At 44.0% G+C, this 15130-nt stretch overlaps 2 protein-coding genes across 3 annotated transcripts; both read right to left on the reverse strand.

The window, feature by feature from the left end:
* Nucleotides 1-559: 559 nt before the first annotated feature.
* Nucleotides 560-12503, reverse strand: LOC102232497 (cyclin-dependent kinase 15). Of its 2 annotated transcripts, none has more exons than XM_023333122.1 (13): nt 12283-12503; nt 9764-9904; nt 9582-9676; nt 9301-9380; nt 9093-9187; nt 8771-8833; nt 8579-8702; nt 6478-6598; nt 6313-6406; nt 6143-6206; nt 6021-6069; nt 1330-1472; nt 560-912 (listed from the first exon to the last, which is right to left on the reverse strand). In XM_023333122.1, the coding sequence occupies exons 1-13, from the start codon at nt 12475-12477 to the stop codon at nt 800-802; spliced, it is 1377 nt and encodes a 458-aa protein (XP_023188890.1). In that variant the 5' UTR covers nt 12478-12503; the 3' UTR covers nt 560-799. The 2 variants fall into 2 exon arrangements, with proteins under 2 accessions (XP_023188890.1, XP_023188888.1); XM_023333120.1 differs by having other exon boundaries at nt 6478-6651; nt 8771-8918.
* A 679-nt stretch (nt 12504-13182) lies between these two features.
* LOC102231466 (reticulon-3-like) lies at nt 13183-15113 on the reverse strand. The gene is made up of 8 exons (XM_005813904.2): nt 15001-15113; nt 14148-14298; nt 14022-14078; nt 13816-13954; nt 13663-13732; nt 13474-13520; nt 13343-13401; nt 13183-13276 (listed from the first exon to the last, which is right to left on the reverse strand). Exons 1-8 carry the CDS (start codon nt 15059-15061, stop codon nt 13228-13230), a joined length of 633 nt encoding a protein of 210 aa, XP_005813961.2. The 5' UTR covers nt 15062-15113; the 3' UTR covers nt 13183-13227.
* Nucleotides 15114-15130: the final 17 nt, after the last annotated feature.

The raw sequence follows: 15130 nt of genomic DNA on the forward strand, positions 1-15130 counted from the left end.
TGAAAAAGGCAACAACAGGCTTCAGCAGATTTTCAGAGCACTGAATGTTTTTATTTTAAATTTCTCTGGATCAAATGTTTAAACAAATATACATAAATGTATAAACAGCTTCTGGCTCTTGGTCACAACATCAATGGTCAGGCAGAAGTGAGCTTCAGAGAGCAGCTGCTCTCCTCTACCAGAACCCGACTGGTGGTTTTCCTTCCAACTAACTTATTCTGAGTGGAATCATGGAAATAGAGTCTTGTTTCCTTATGAAGAGTCACCATGGCAACTGATGCCAATAAAAGCATCGAAATAACTAATGAAAGTTCCAGTGGAAACCTGTCTGAAGCCGATGGACACTAGAGGACAGAAAGACACGCAGAGACCCGAGGACAGACTGAGACACAGGAACGCTCTGAGAGCCTGAAGCAGACAGACAGAGACGTGTTGCAACCTGAAGCAAAACAGAACCGGTTACGCCCTGTGGACCAGAACCTGTTTCTGGAGGAGCAGAAAGAGTCTCTGGATTGGCTTCATGTCGATTCAGGAAAAGAACTGGAAGGACCACACGCGCTGAGACGCTCAACGTTTTATTTGGGTTCTCTGCAAAATGTTCTGCAGAGTGTTGATCAAGTCCAGAGGACTCCAAAGCTTCAGTGGCCTCTGATGGGGGGAGAGCCACTGCATCGTAGCCGCAGCCACCCTGGACCAGCGCATCAGAAATCCATCCCTAGTTTATGAATCCGTCTACCTAAAGGGTTGGTTTGCCCCTTCCTTGTCTCGTCAGGTCCAGTTGATCTGATTTGCGGTTTGATCACCAACAGCCGGCAGCAGGAAGCCGAGCAGACTTCAGTTTCTGTCTGGGGTTCAAGATGTCTCTGAACTCTGTCTCCAGGCGAACTCCAGGAACTTTGAAGATGGACACAGCTGAAAAACAGCAAATTTTACTTTCATTCAAGTAATTTGGATTTTCTTCTGTGTATAAAATGTGATGCTGATGTTAGAAGGTCCTGAACATGATCTGGTTGTGGAGAAGCTGCTGATAGTTAACAACTTTCTGAACTCTCAGTGAGGAGACGCAGCCTCTCCGCTAAGCTCCGATTGTCCTGCAGCACAGCCGACAGCTGGAGGTGCTGCCCCCTGCTGGCTTCAGAGACTGGCCAATCAGAGCGCAGCTTTACTTGGCCTGTGAAGCCAACCTGTTCACAGGTGGAGCTTATAGTGGCTACATTTAGCAAATCTGAATCTGAAATCTCTGCACCGTGGTTCCATATTGAACCTTCAGTATTACACATTCATCTGAAAAGAATTTTTTTGTAGCTCGTTAGCAGGTGGTGGTCTTACCGTCTCTGAGGTGCATGATGGGAGCAGGAAGCGTGCTAAAATATGGATGCTGCAAAGCCTCCTGAGCTGAAATCCGTTCTGTCGGAACCAGCCTGAGCATCTTCTGGACCAGGTCATCAGTCTTACAGGACAGCTGCTCCAACCTGATGCAGAGGAGCAGAGACTGAGCATAAAGCCTGTTAGCAGCTCCTCCATCCATCCATCCATTTTCTCACACCGTCGTCCCTCATGGGGTCAGGAGGAGATGGTGCCTCCAGTTTACACCTAAAGCAGGCAGCACAGTGGGGCAATTGGTAGAACTGATGCTTTGCAACAATCCTAAACTGAGGAAAAGGAGTTAGCATATTGTCTCCTGGAATGCCGTGTTTCTCACAGGTACTCCAGCTTCTTCCCGCCATGGTCTCTCTAAATTAACCCTAGCATGCATCATTGTCCCGTCTTTATCTGTGATGGCCCAGACCTCGGTCCAGGGTGTCCCCCTCCTCTCACTTACTCCATCGCCCGGGCCCCTGGCCACACCCCCAACCCTTTAACAATGTAAATATACACTGTTAGGCAGCCAGTGGCGATTAAAGCAACCCTGTTAAACACTTTAGCTGCCAAATATTAAGACTTCAGCTTAGTCTTAGCTTTTTTTCTCTCTAGCTCTTGGTGAAGGTGAACACTTTTTTCCTCTGCTCCCTTGCTGCCCTGCCTCCCGTTTTTGTCCTGTCTTTTTCTCTCTTTTTTTGAAGCCTTTCTTTGCACATCCTCCAAATCTACAAAGTATGGATCTGGTCAGCTGCTCTCTCAAAGCAATTGATCAAATTTTCTCAAGGAGAAGACTGGGCACAGGAGAGCCCTCCTGTCCTACAGGGACACACCCAGAGGGATACATCCTGGGTTTATTCATGACAACAGGATTCCTGTTTGGAGTTGGCGAATACCTGGCATGTCGACAAATTTGTGACGGATTGGGCCGACTAGCGAACACTCAGACTGAGATGCTGTGGGACAGAGATGCAAGTTGGATGTGATTCTTGCTGAGACTCGCAGTCCAGCTGCAGACTAAAACTCTCTAGCAGGAAGGAATCGATCCTGGAGAAGTTGCTAGTTTCAGTTCAGTGGAACGGCCGCACTAATTTGGATGATTGGAATTAACAGGGATGTATCGGTGAGACTTTAGGGCAGATTAAAATTTGAAATCTACCCGACATAAAGCTCTCTGTATCTGAACTGGCTCCCCTGTGTTAGCCTCGGCTGGCTGGATATCTCAAATCTCCTGGAAGACATGTGAATGTGACGCTCCTGCTCTCCTCACTCCCTTCTGAAATCATCCATGTGACTGTGGAGCAGAGCGCTCCCAAGGACTTGCTCCTAGATAACACCATCATATCAGACTGTTGCCTGGGAGACCGAGCTGCATGGTTTCATGGTCATACACATGCAGCACACAAACACAGCAAACAGATACACTCTGTGATGTCACCGTCTGTCACTCGTGTCTTTGTTTTATCTCAATGTAGCTACATGTGCATACTTCCCTGATGCATCTCTTCCTTGCCTGTCTGTCTGTCTAGTTCAGAGATGTTCAATACGTCAATATCGATTGATCGGTCAATTGCAGAAGGTTTTGAGTTGATCTCAGCAGGAGGTGACAAATTGAACGTCACCAGGACGCTGAGACCAGCACATCCTTTGATCACTAAGTTCCAAAACGTTTGTAACTTTATTAAAGACAAAAAAAATCAACAAAACATGTTCAAATTAATGACAAAAATAATAATCTCAGTAATTATTGTTTCAATTAGGTGTTGCGCAATTCTGTGCATTTCAGTTTCATTACCTAAACAGAAAAAGGGACTCAAAGATCAACTGACCATCAGAGCAGGAGTTTAAATCATCTCACCGCTGGGTTTATTATTAATAACCACAAAACAAATATCAAGCCTGATAACCTAATGTCGTAACGGACTGAATGTTATGTTTTTAACGTAATCTCCGCTCGGCTTGTGGAGCGCAGGCGGTTGCCACGGCAACGGGTGTGTTAAACGACAAAGAGTAAAAAGGTCCTCATGGTTTGGAGCTGATCACCTGTTCAGGTTGTTCTGTTTACCTGTTCAGCCGCTTCAGTTTCTGAATGTTCAATAAACAACAAACTTGGACTAATGACCTGGTTCGTCGGCGAGTATAAATCATTCACAACAAAAATATGACAAATGTATTTCATTAAGTAAACAAATGGCTTCTACCGTAATAATTATGTGAAATTAAATTCATTGTTTAATAGTTTTAAAACCAGCTTGCTGCTCAGAGTCTGAGAGGATTTTCCTCCGTCAAACATGGGATTTATTTTTGTCTCTTATTTAGTGGAAATATTGATGTTGATGAGACTTTCTAAAAAATGATAACCTTTCTAGCTCCGCTGCTGAAAATGAGGAGCAACATTCACAAATGACTGAAATCAAATCCAGTTCAACATCTGAGCTGATTCCTCTGGATCTTGTTGGAGCAAAAATATCTAAACTTCACAAGATGTGCTTTAACCAAACAGAGCTCTGTGGTTCCTGCTGGCAGTCTGATGTTTCTCATATTGAGGTCAAAGTTCAGATCTGCCATAACTGACTGACAGCTGCTGCCTTAAGTTTGTAACCAGTTTCTGACTGAGAAACCAGTAACCTGCTCCCAGTCTCAGAGTCTCACTGAGGAAGAAACAGCATCAAGTGTCCATCACTTTAATATTTCTGCTGTAACTGATGGATATGTGCATGTAAAATAAGTCAAAAGAGTTTCATTTATAATTTTTATATCTTCGTGTCGTGGATCTCAGTTTGCTGGTGAAAGAAAAAATAGATGTTGGTCTCAAAAAGGTTTAGTTTAGTTTATTACTTTTTAAAGTTGTGAAGTACTCACTTTTTAACCCAGTGTTTCTCCATTATTTTCTGCCATGCACCTCTGGGGATCATCATTTTTTTCGCGCCCCCTCCAGAATTGAAATACTATTGCGAATTTGTTCATATTTAATCATTTATCTGGCTCCAGAATTGTATGACCTTATTAGCAAAGCTGTTTTATTGTTCCAAGTCTCAAAAGATAATTTCCAAAATCAGTTTATTAATTGATAAACTGATTTTGTGAATAAACATTTATTGGGTAAAAATTTGAAGCAATATTGCTTATATCTCAGCTTGTCAGATGAGAAGAGATGAAAAGAGAAACATTTTGCATTAACAATAAAAATATAGGTTTCATCTATGTCCTGGCCTTTTTCTGTGAGTTACAGTTACTTGCTTTTGATGGAGTATAAGAGCTCTGAGTTTTTCATTTGTTTTAAATACAAGTAAAGTTGACCGAATTTCACAAAGAGCTGTTCTACTAAGTATTTTAAGTTAATAAATGTCATTGACACATTTTCTCACACACACTAATATATTTGGTAATCAAAGAAATGACTAAAGACAGAGTTTCTAACTTTTGATGTGATTATTTAATTATTTTAGGGGATTTCTGAATAAAGAGCACAATGTTTTAATTTGCTAGAAAAGATTCTGATCATTTTTATATTAACATTGATGAACAAACACACTTTTACAGTGTTTTATTCAAGAACATATTTACATTATTCCACAATTTCCTTTTATTTTTTGATATATTATTGTGAAGACAATACATTTGATAAATTAGTCATTATCAAACATTAGCTACATATTTTGTCTTACTTTTTTTCTGCAAAATATATTTATTACAGTATGATATGTAAACTCTGCTATGGACGGCATAGACAAGAGTGAAAAACAATCTAACAGAGTAAATTATTTTTATTTTATTACATAAGCTGTCTTAATACACTAATACTTCAGACTGAGATATTTAAAAATACACAAAAAGTGAAAGAATAAAAGTGTGCAATAAAGCACAAATGTATTTATTTATATTATACTGGTTTTTAATGCATTCCCCTCTAACAGCTCTCTCTCATTAAAACAATATGAAAACGTTAGCTATGCTAACAATCAGTGGCCAATTTAGCTACATAGGAAATATTCCTCGGTTGTTTAGAAGCGAGTTTCTGGCTGGAAAGTGAAGTAATTCTGCTCTTTCATCCTTACCTGTGAAAGGTAAAGCCAAGGAATCCAGTTTGAGTCGTAAGATAGTTGAAACTAGTCCACACAGCGCACGACTTAAGGAGCCCCGGTCGCTCTGCTGCCACACACAACATGGCGGCGACGTAACGCAGGACTCAGCGCTCAATGGGGCGTCTAGTATTCATGTCTATTTAGATTTATTTAAGAAATACTGATTTAGACCAATATTATACTTTTTAGATTATTATGCAGAGAAACTTATAGTAGTTTTTCCAGAAAAACTACTTCTAGCTTATAAATGATAAATGATGGTGTACTTGTAGTACTTGCAACCCAGAAAAGGAATTTGAAGAAACTTAGAATCCAGAGGAAGTCACCTTGCTACCTTAGCTCAACATTATCAGAACCAGAATCCAGAGAAACCCCCCACTAGTTTATAAATTAGGGACTACTTATTCTTAAACATGGGGAAACAATATGTAGTTTTATACTTTTTCTTCTTTTGCTCTTTCCTTTGATTTGTTATTTTGTTTGTATTTCCTGCTAATTCCTTTAAAGCACTTTGAATTGCCTTGCTGCTGAAAATCTGCTGTATAAATAAAATGACCTTATCTTGGCTTAGCTTACCTTTTCCAGACATCTCTAAAAAGCTTCGGCCTGCAGTGAATGAAGCGCTCTAAGGAGAAAACAGAAATGTAAGTTAATGTGCTACGTACCTTCAGCAGGTGAACGCAGACAGGTGAGCTCACCTGGTGTGTAATTAGGCAGCAGACTGACCCCAGGCCAGCTGTCCTCTGACGGGACGCCCAGAACCTGCAGAAGACCAGTGGCCACAACAAAACCAAAGCCTTTAAGGTGGTGCTTAAGGTGGACCTGATCAGAACTGGATCCAGACCCGATCAGAACTCATTGAACTGACCGTCCAGATGTTCTGCAGCTGCTCCAGCTCATCAGAACCTCCTGCGAACGCTGGCGCTCCCTGCAGCATCTCTATGAAGATGCAGCCCGCCCCCCTGATTCAAGCAAAGCAACTTTCAGTCATTGCGGCGGCGGCAAAGGCGGCGGCAAAGGCGGCGGCGCTCACCACATGTCCAGGGCCGTAGAATAGCGGATGGATCCCATCAGAACGTCGGGGGGGCGATAGCACAGCGTCACCACCTCTGAGGAGAAGTTCTGGGCGGGAATGGACTTGGACCGGGCCAGCCCTGCACCATGGAGTCCCTCAGGGTTAAAAGCACAGCAGAGGCCTGTGCTTTTTCTAAAAGTGAAAAAACTCAATATTCTGTGCTACACTGTAAGAAATGAAATGTTGAATTTACTTAAACAAGTTATGTCAATGTAAAGTGTTTCACATTTATTTTCAACAAAATCATTCAAGTAAAGATAAATAAACTCAGTTCAGTAAATTGAGTTTAGGGACAGTTTAGGCTTAAGTTTGTTTAACTTAATGCTGAAGTTAAATTTACAGACGTCAGTTTGTTCAACATTAAGTTATAATGAGGGTTTAGTGGAACCAGTTGACATAACTGAGTTAATTAATGGAAACAGTGAAATTATTTCTGTTTCATTGGATTAATTAGATAAATGTAACTCACTAAAATATATTTTTAAAAGTGAAATCTAACAGTAAGGTGAAACCCGGTCAATCAGAAACAGCTTCTTCACTTTCCTTCAGTAAAACAAAAACAATTACTTACAGAGCAGCAAATAAATAATCATAAAAATAATCATTCATTTCACTCATGGTGCCGTTTTGGGAATTCAAATATTAAAGCTTAAATTATTCAATAAGCGGCTCATTCATGATGAACTGACTGCATAGATGAAGGTTTTGCTTTTACGTTTTAGACTTAAATGTCTTAAAACTAATTTCTGAGACAAATAAAAAGTGGTTTAGTTGCTGCTGCTGGAGGCCCAATGCATTGTGGGAAACCTTGCTGGCCAAACCTTACTGTCATAATCGCCTCAACAGAATCAGTTATTGCAACATATAAAAATAAATGAAGTTAAGTTGTGCAATTTAAGTTTTACAAATCTAAAATAACTTCATAAATTTGTTTAGCTGTACAAAAACTAAATATCAAAGACATCTTGACATAAATTATATGTCAATAAAGTATTTGGTCTAAACTTTTCTGTGGTTAACAATATTCTGAAGCTGAAGTTTTATTCTTATCAAATGTATTTTTCTGCTTAGATAAGCATTATTTTATTAACTTACATTTTTAACACATGATGTAATCAGAGCATATTTATTTTTCAACAATCAGTCAAACAAATATTCAAAACTTTGAGCAACGTTAACCATTCATCAGTACTCACTGCTTTCAAATGCTTCACATTTTGCATCGACTTAATTTAAATAGATTATGAGATCAAACATTTTGATCCAAAACTTCACATCATTCTCCAAGAAATGAAACTTGATGATGCTTGTTTTATGTTCAGTTTAATATTTCAAATTCAGTTTTTATGCTGAACGCGTTTCCTTGTTTTTACCTAACAACATGTCTTAAAACAACTCAGGCTGAGCAAGTTAATCAAACATAATCCTGTCACTTTAAATCTAGTAGCTATTTATGCAAATGAATATTGTCCCTAGTTGCTTTCCGTATTGCGTCATCGCAGTAATTGGATAAACCTAGCTTACTTCCACATGACTCTTTTCAGCGCAGCACAGAGAAGAACTGCAGAGCAGAAAATGTCACCAGAATCCACAGATTAAGCAAAGACTTTCTTTTATTATTTTAATTATTTTAGGTATTTTTCAGCTCAGACTCCATTTTTACTCTAATTTTTACAGTTCATGCTAGCAGCACTTCATCCTGGTTTGGTGTAAAAAATAAAATAACATTTTTTAAAACTCTGAAACTGTTTTTTGACACCAAAAGCAGTAAGAAGTGCTGCTACCCAACTGCAGTTGGCGTGATGATGCAATATGGAAAGCAGCTAGGGACAAGGTTAATTTGTATAAATACCCATTAGATTTAAAGTGACAGGACGATGTTTAATTGACACTTGGTGTATCTTGTTGTTATGTAAATACAACAAAGACACGCTTATGTTCAGCATAAAAACTGAATTTTACAAAGTAATTTGCACATAAAACAGTTAGATAAAACAAGTAACAGAGTTTAAATTTTTTTAGAGTGTAAGCCTGTCAGTCTGTAGGGGGCGCTCCTCACCGAAGTCGGCCAGCTTGAGCTCTCCCAGGTAGCTGATGAGCAGGTTGTGGGGCTTCAGGTCTCGGTGCAGGATCCTGCGACTGTGGATGTAGCTGAGGGCCCGCAGCAGCTGGAACATGAAGATCTGCATGGAAGAACAGCATCAGTGCAACATGCTGTTCCTGCAGCGCCCCCTGCTGTGTGTGCACATACCCGCACGTTGTGCGAATGAAGTCCTCCGGGGTGCTGCGTCATGTACTGGGCCAGATCTGTCTGCTGCAGCAGCAACACAAGGATCAGAATGCTTCAATCTACCACTGTGGGCTGCACTGCCCCCTGCAGGAAGACAGCAGCTACTACACTAACAGACAAATACGAGTCAGCGAATCAGAGCTGCTGGAGATCCCGATACATCACAGACATCTGCTGCCAGCTCTAAACATTTAGCTCAAATCAACAAGGCCTGATTGAGATTGTATCTGCAGCGCCCCCTCAGGTCAGACGGGGAACTGCTGCATAAGGGAGAAGGCCTCACCACATATTCAAAGACGAAGGTGAGCGTCTCTCTGGTGTGGATGATGTCATGCAGAAGGACAACGTTGGCATGTTTCAGATGCTTTAAGAGAGAGGCTGTGCGTGTGCACACACACACACACACACACACGCACGCGCACGCACACACACACAGGTGAGTGCAGACAAAAATAGACTCAGGTGGGTGGTGGACAGATCTCATTGGTCACCTTCTCTGATGGCGGTGAACGGGATCCCCTCGTCTGTCTTCATACGGATCACCTTCAGAGCCACCAGCTGGCCGTTGATCCTAACAGAAAAAACCAGATGCCACGAGACCTCCATGATTTTCTCCCACTTAGAAATCATGGAGGTCTGAAATTGTTATCTCAGGTGCATGTCTACTACTGCAAGAGACTAAAAAACCATCCGGAAATCACAATGTATGATTTTTAAAAATAAGTTATTTGTGATTTTACTCTGTGATGTCATCATACATGGACCATCTGACCTGCTTATGCCCTTGTAGACGGAGGCAAACGCTCCTTCTCCCAGCTTCTCCAGACTCAGGTACGACTGGGCCGCTCCGAACTCCAGACCCGCTTTCTGAGCACAGCGCAAACGTCAAGCTTCAGTTTCTGAAGAACATGATGCAGTCTTTACATCACACACGTCATGACATCATCAGCTGACCCAGGTGAAGACTTCCTGCGCAGTCGCTGCTCTTAGTGGGTCACTGTTGCTTCGTCCTCGTGGAATCCTGAGCCGTCGGACCTGCAGCGTGTGGAACCAGTAAGGCTGAGGTCCAGACGGGTCGGTAGCTTCATGATCCACCTGAACACACAGACAGAGTTTACACTCTGCAGAAAAGCGGGTACCTTACAGCTGGACAGGTACAACACAGCTTTAGGACAACCCAGGTACACAAAATGAGGAAATAAAGCTTATATATCGAGTTGATAAGAACCTTCCACCTTAAAACAATGGTTCCACCTTAAACGCCACCTTAAAACAATGGTTCCACCTTAAACGCCACCTTAAAACAATTGTTCCACCTTAAACGCCACCTTCAAACAATGGTTCCACCTTAAACGCCACCTTAAAACAATTGTTCCACCTTAAACGCCACCTTCAAACAATGGTTCCACCTTAAACGCCACCTTCAAACAATGCTTCCACCTTAAACGCCACCTTAAAACAATTGTTCCACCTTAAACGCCACCTTCAAACAATGGTTCCACCTTAAACGCCACCTTCAAACAATGCTTCCACCTTAAACGCCACCTTCAAACAATGGTTCCACTTTAAACGCCACCTTCAAACAATTGTTCCACCTTAAACGCCACCTTCAAACAATGGTTCCACCTTAAACGCCACCTTAAAACAATTGTTCCACCTTAAACGCCACCTTAAAACAATTGTTCCACCTTAAACGCCACCTTCAAACAATGGTTCCACCTTAAACGCCACCTTCAAACAATGCTTCCACCTTAAACGCCACCTTCAAACAATGGTTCCACCTTAAACGCCACCTTCAAACAATTGTTCCACCTTAAACGCCACCTTCAAACAATGCTTCCACCTTAAACGCCACCTTAAAACAATTGTTCTACCTTAAACGCCACCATGAAACAATGGTTCCACCTTAAACGCCACCTTCAAACAATGCTTCCACCTTAAACGCCACCTTAAAACAATTGTTCCACCTTAAACGCCACCTTAAAACAATGGTTCCACCTTAAACGCCACCTTCAAACAATGTGTACTTTCGAATTATGGCAGAAAAATTCCCTCATACCTTTCTTTGCACATCCTCCAAATCTACAAAGTATGGATCTGGTCAGCTGCTCTCTCAAAGCAATTCCTCAAATTTTCTTGAGGAGAAGACTGGGCACAGGAGAGCCCTCCTGTCCTACAGGGACACACCCAGAGGGATACATCCTGGGTTTATTCATGACAACAGGATTCCTGTTTGGAGTTGGCGAATACCTGGCATGTCGACAAATTTGTGACGGATTGGGCCGACTAGTAAACACTCAGACTGAGATGCTGTGGGACAGAGATGCAAGTTGGATGTGATTCTTGCTGAGACTCGCAGTCCAGCTGCAGACTAAAACTCTCTGGCAGGAAGGAATCGATCCTGGAGAAGTTGCTAGTTTCGGTTCAGTGGAACGGCCGCACTAATTTGGATGATTGGAATTAACAGGGATGTATCGGTGAGACTTTAGGGCAGATTAAAATTTGAATTCTACCCGACATAAAGCTCCCCTGTGTTAGCCTCGGCTGGCTGGATATTGCAAATCTCCTGGAAGACATGTGAACGTGACGCTCCTTTCCATCTCCTCTCCCCTTCTGAAGACATCCGTGCAACTCCAAGGACTTGCTCTTGGATAATAGCACCATCTCAGAGACTGTGCCTGTAAGAACTGGTCACTGCAAACATCTCCTGGCCACAGATACTCCCTGACATCTCTGCCTTTTGCTGGCTGCTACCTAAATGTTGCTACATGTGCCTGTTTTTCATGATGTGTAATTTCTTTGCCCTGTCTGTTTAATTTACTACTTTTATAAACTGTGAAGTATTACCTTATTTTCTACCTAATTTTTCTGACATTATTCCAAAGGACGTATTGTTTTAAGGTGGATCCATTGTTTTAAGGTGGCGTTTAAGGTGGAATCATTGTTTCACGGTGGTGTTTAAGGTGGAACTACTGTTTTAAGGTGGATCCATTGTTTTAAGGTGGCGTTTAGCTTTATATTTTTAATATCGAAGCAAGACCTAGAAAAAGTCCTGTTAGTTTACTAATCTAGAACAAAGATAGAAAGTACCATCTACTTACCATCCCAGAACAAGAATCAAACATAGAAAATCAACATTTAGTTTCACCAGAACAAGAATCCAGAGGAACCCCGACTAGTTTATAAACTATGGACTATTTATTCTAACTCTTAATACATTTATCTTTTTGGTTTGTTGTTTTGTTTGTATTTCTTTCTAATTCATCTAAAGCCCTTTGAAAATGTGCTATAAAGATAAAATTACATTACCTTTAAACAATTCATCCACCTTAAAACAATGCATCCACCTTTAACATCACCTGTTTGTGATGGTGTTAGTGACACCAAAGTTTCTGAGGCCCAACAGAACCAGAACCTTTGGGGTGAGGAAGTTAGTATTTCATGTGAAGCATGTGGTGGATCTGGACTGGTACCACAGAAGGCGGGATGGAGGTCCAGTTCCTGCAGCTCCTGGGACTGTCCTCCTCCTCCGGTCCTCCATCTTCCTCCTCCTCCTCCTCCTGGCAGCAGCAGCAGCTCCTCAGCCAGCCGCCAGCCTCCGTCACGCAGCGGGAAAACTCCTCCATCTTCCCTTTGCTCCGACTCCTCTGCTGCTTCTTCCTCCTCATGACTCACAAGGATCAGGAGAAGCAAACTCGTCCCATGACACCCCCCCCCCTCCCCCCCCTTCAGGTCCCATGACCCCCCTCCTCCTCTTTCAGGTCCCATGACCCCCCCCCCCCCCAACTCCATCCTCCATCCTGGTCTCTGGGAACAACAGTCTCCATTCAGACTGAGACGCAGGGATCTGCTGCCCCCTGCTGGCTGCTCTGATCCCAGCAGAGCTCAGCATGACTTCCTTTTAAAGCCTGAAGTGGACCGGATCTGCAGGGTCAGAACCGCACCTGTTCTGTTCTGACCCCTTATCAGCTGGAGGTTCTTCAGGGGAAGCAGTGAGACCACAGCTCTGACTAAGCACTTTATCAGAACCAGAACCTTCTGTTGGGTCGGGCTCAGGCTGCAGCTTCAGGCCTTCAGAATTCTGGGCTGACTCCATCTGGTTCTGGTTCTGGTTCTGTCTCTCCAGCTGCAGCTCCTCAGCCCTGGAAGACGATGGGTAGGTTGTCTGATCAGAACCAGAACCAGTCCAGACCAGGTTCTTTACTGTGGACCCGACTGGTCAGATGTGCAGAGATCAATAAATCTGATGATTATTCTGGACCGGACCGGACCCGACCAGCTGAAACTAAGTGAAGCGTTGGTTCTGGTTCTGAAACGGTCTCTGCAGTTTTTCTTGGTTCTGCAGACATGAATAAAAACGGCACAGCAATTTATTTATCAGAATTCTTTATTGGGCCGGAACCGGGCCGATCTCGGGTTCACTCCGCTTTGCTCCTCCTCACAGCTCCAGGCAGCCGGTCCTGCAGCCTGCGGCGGCGACACCGTCAGGTATCACCATGGAAACGGTAACCAGGCAACGAAGAGCGGACTCACCTCAGCAGAACCTTCTCCAGTTTGGACCGAAGCAGAACCAGCTGCCGATCGATCTGAGTCTGAAATCACAGAGAACCGGGTCGGTTCGGGTGGAGGAGGGGGGTGAAGTGAGGAAGAGGAGGGTGATGTACCTTCTTCTTCTGGTAGATCGGCGGCGCGGTGAAGAAAACGACATCGGCTGCAAACAGAACAATAATCAGAACTGAGGAACGACCATATTAGGATAACAGGGTGGAGGCGCGACTCAGCGCCTCTAGTGGTGACTGTGGGTATTACAGTGGGAGTTGATCAGAAGATGGACCAGAACCAGAACCACTCACCCAGGATCAGAATGGTGACGCCGTTGAACAACGCACCGACGTACGTCATCAGCCACATGATGGCCGCCATCTGCAACAGAACCAGAACCCAGCTGAGACCGGGCCACCGAACCGGATCCTGCCCTCTGACCGGACTGGATCCTGCCCTCTGACCTTCAGTGAGTCCACCAGGTCCTCCACCAGCAGCAGCCTCCTGGTCTGGACACTCAGCCAGTTCAACCGGTTCCGGCACCGCTCGGCCAGCTGCTGGGCCGACTCCGTGGAAAAGGAGATGTCCCGGTCCAGCTGAGACCTGGCAGAGGACGGGGGATGGGGTTAAAGGTCAGGGAGCCCGAAGACCAGGCGGTTCCGTGGCCTACCTGAAGGGGTGACCTTCGTGGGACTTCTGGACCGCCTGGATCACGGATTTATAAACCCTGGAGGCAGGAAGCAGAGTCGTCATGACATCACCGTGACATCATTCCTGTCAACTGAACTCCACCCACCTGAAGGTGATGGTGACGCAGAGACAGGCCAGCAACAGGTAGGACACGACGCTGATGACCGACAGCGTCGCCATGGCAACAAGCACTGTCAGAGACGAGACGAACGCCGTCAAGGACTTCCTGGGTTCCCTCCAACAGACGAGCTGCAGGGCTGGCGAGATCGGCAGAAAATGAGGCATTATGGGTAGGACCTGGTTCTGATCACATCGGAATCTAGAGCATCTGGTCCGGTTCTGGTCCAGTATAACAGTTTCATCTCCAAACACATAAATCCAGAACATGGTGTCTTCCAGGCAGAACCCGAATAGGATCTCAGCCTGACTGCCATCCCGTTTGGACTCGCTTATGAAAGCTGGTTCTGAACGAGTCCAGAACCAGCAGAACTATCATTCTTCCACCTGCCAATCAGACCCAGGCTGATGGACCGGTTCTGACCCATCTCCTCTCTGGGAACTGCACTTGGCATCAATGAGGTCTCCATGAAGAACCGCAGAACCAAGATGGAGATGTGGTCCAACCGACCTCCAGAACACAAGATCTACCAGAACCTCCAGGACCCGGTGGGTCAGGAACAACCTGCCTCTGTTCTCAGCGCTGATCCGATCAGGTGACTGACGCCACGCAGCAGATTAGCAGATCCGAGGTCCAGTTGGAGGTTCTGAAGCGGCAGCTCGGTTCTGTTGCAGACTGAGGTTCTGCAGAGTTCTACCCTGGATTTGGCTCAGTTTAAGGTTCTGTACTGGTTTAACTGGCTATAACTGGGCATACAGACTGGATTAGAGCCAATCAGCTCACTGAACACAGCTAGTCTCCATGGCAATCACATAGCAGCAGGTGTTCAGGTGTGTCTTACCTGCCTGACAGAGCTCCATGGGTGATGAAGAGGAGTGGTTGGGTGAAGAAGAGTCCTCCATCTTCTTCTGCAACTTCTCAGACTCCAAGAACACTTTAACAGCTCAGGGGGCGGGGCTTCAGTCCCATGA

This window comes from Xiphophorus maculatus, chromosome 5 (assembly GCF_002775205.1).
Source record: "Xiphophorus maculatus strain JP 163 A chromosome 5, X_maculatus-5.0-male, whole genome shotgun sequence".
NCBI classification, from domain to species: Eukaryota; Metazoa; Chordata; class Actinopteri; order Cyprinodontiformes; family Poeciliidae; genus Xiphophorus; species Xiphophorus maculatus.

Bases quoted from the DNA above. Each gene is read 5' to 3' on its own strand.
- LOC102232497 (XM_023333120.1), bottom strand. From the start codon at position 12,477: ATGAGGAGGAAGAAGCAGCAGAGGAGTCGGAGCAAAGGGAAGATGGAG. The intron at 9,381-9,581 runs GTCAGATGGTCC...TTTTTCTGTTAG, and splicing joins GTCTACAAGGGCATAAGCAG to GATCAACGGCCAGCTGGTGG. The intron at 8,919-9,092 runs GTGAGGCCTTCT...TTTGTCTGTTAG, and splicing joins CCTTCGTCTTTGAATATGTG to TGTAGTAGCTGCTGTCTTCC.
- LOC102231466 (XM_005813904.2), bottom strand. From the start codon at position 15,061: ATGGAGGACTCTTCTTCACCCAACCACTCCTCTTCATCACCCATGGAG. The intron at 13,733-13,815 runs GTCAGAGGGCAG...GTTCTGTTGCAG, and splicing joins ACCTGGTGGACTCACTGAAG to ATGGCGGCCATCATGTGGCT. The intron at 13,277-13,342 runs GTGAGTCCGCTC...TCGCCGCCGCAG, and splicing joins CTGGAGAAGGTTCTGCTGAG to GCTGCAGGACCGGCTGCCTG.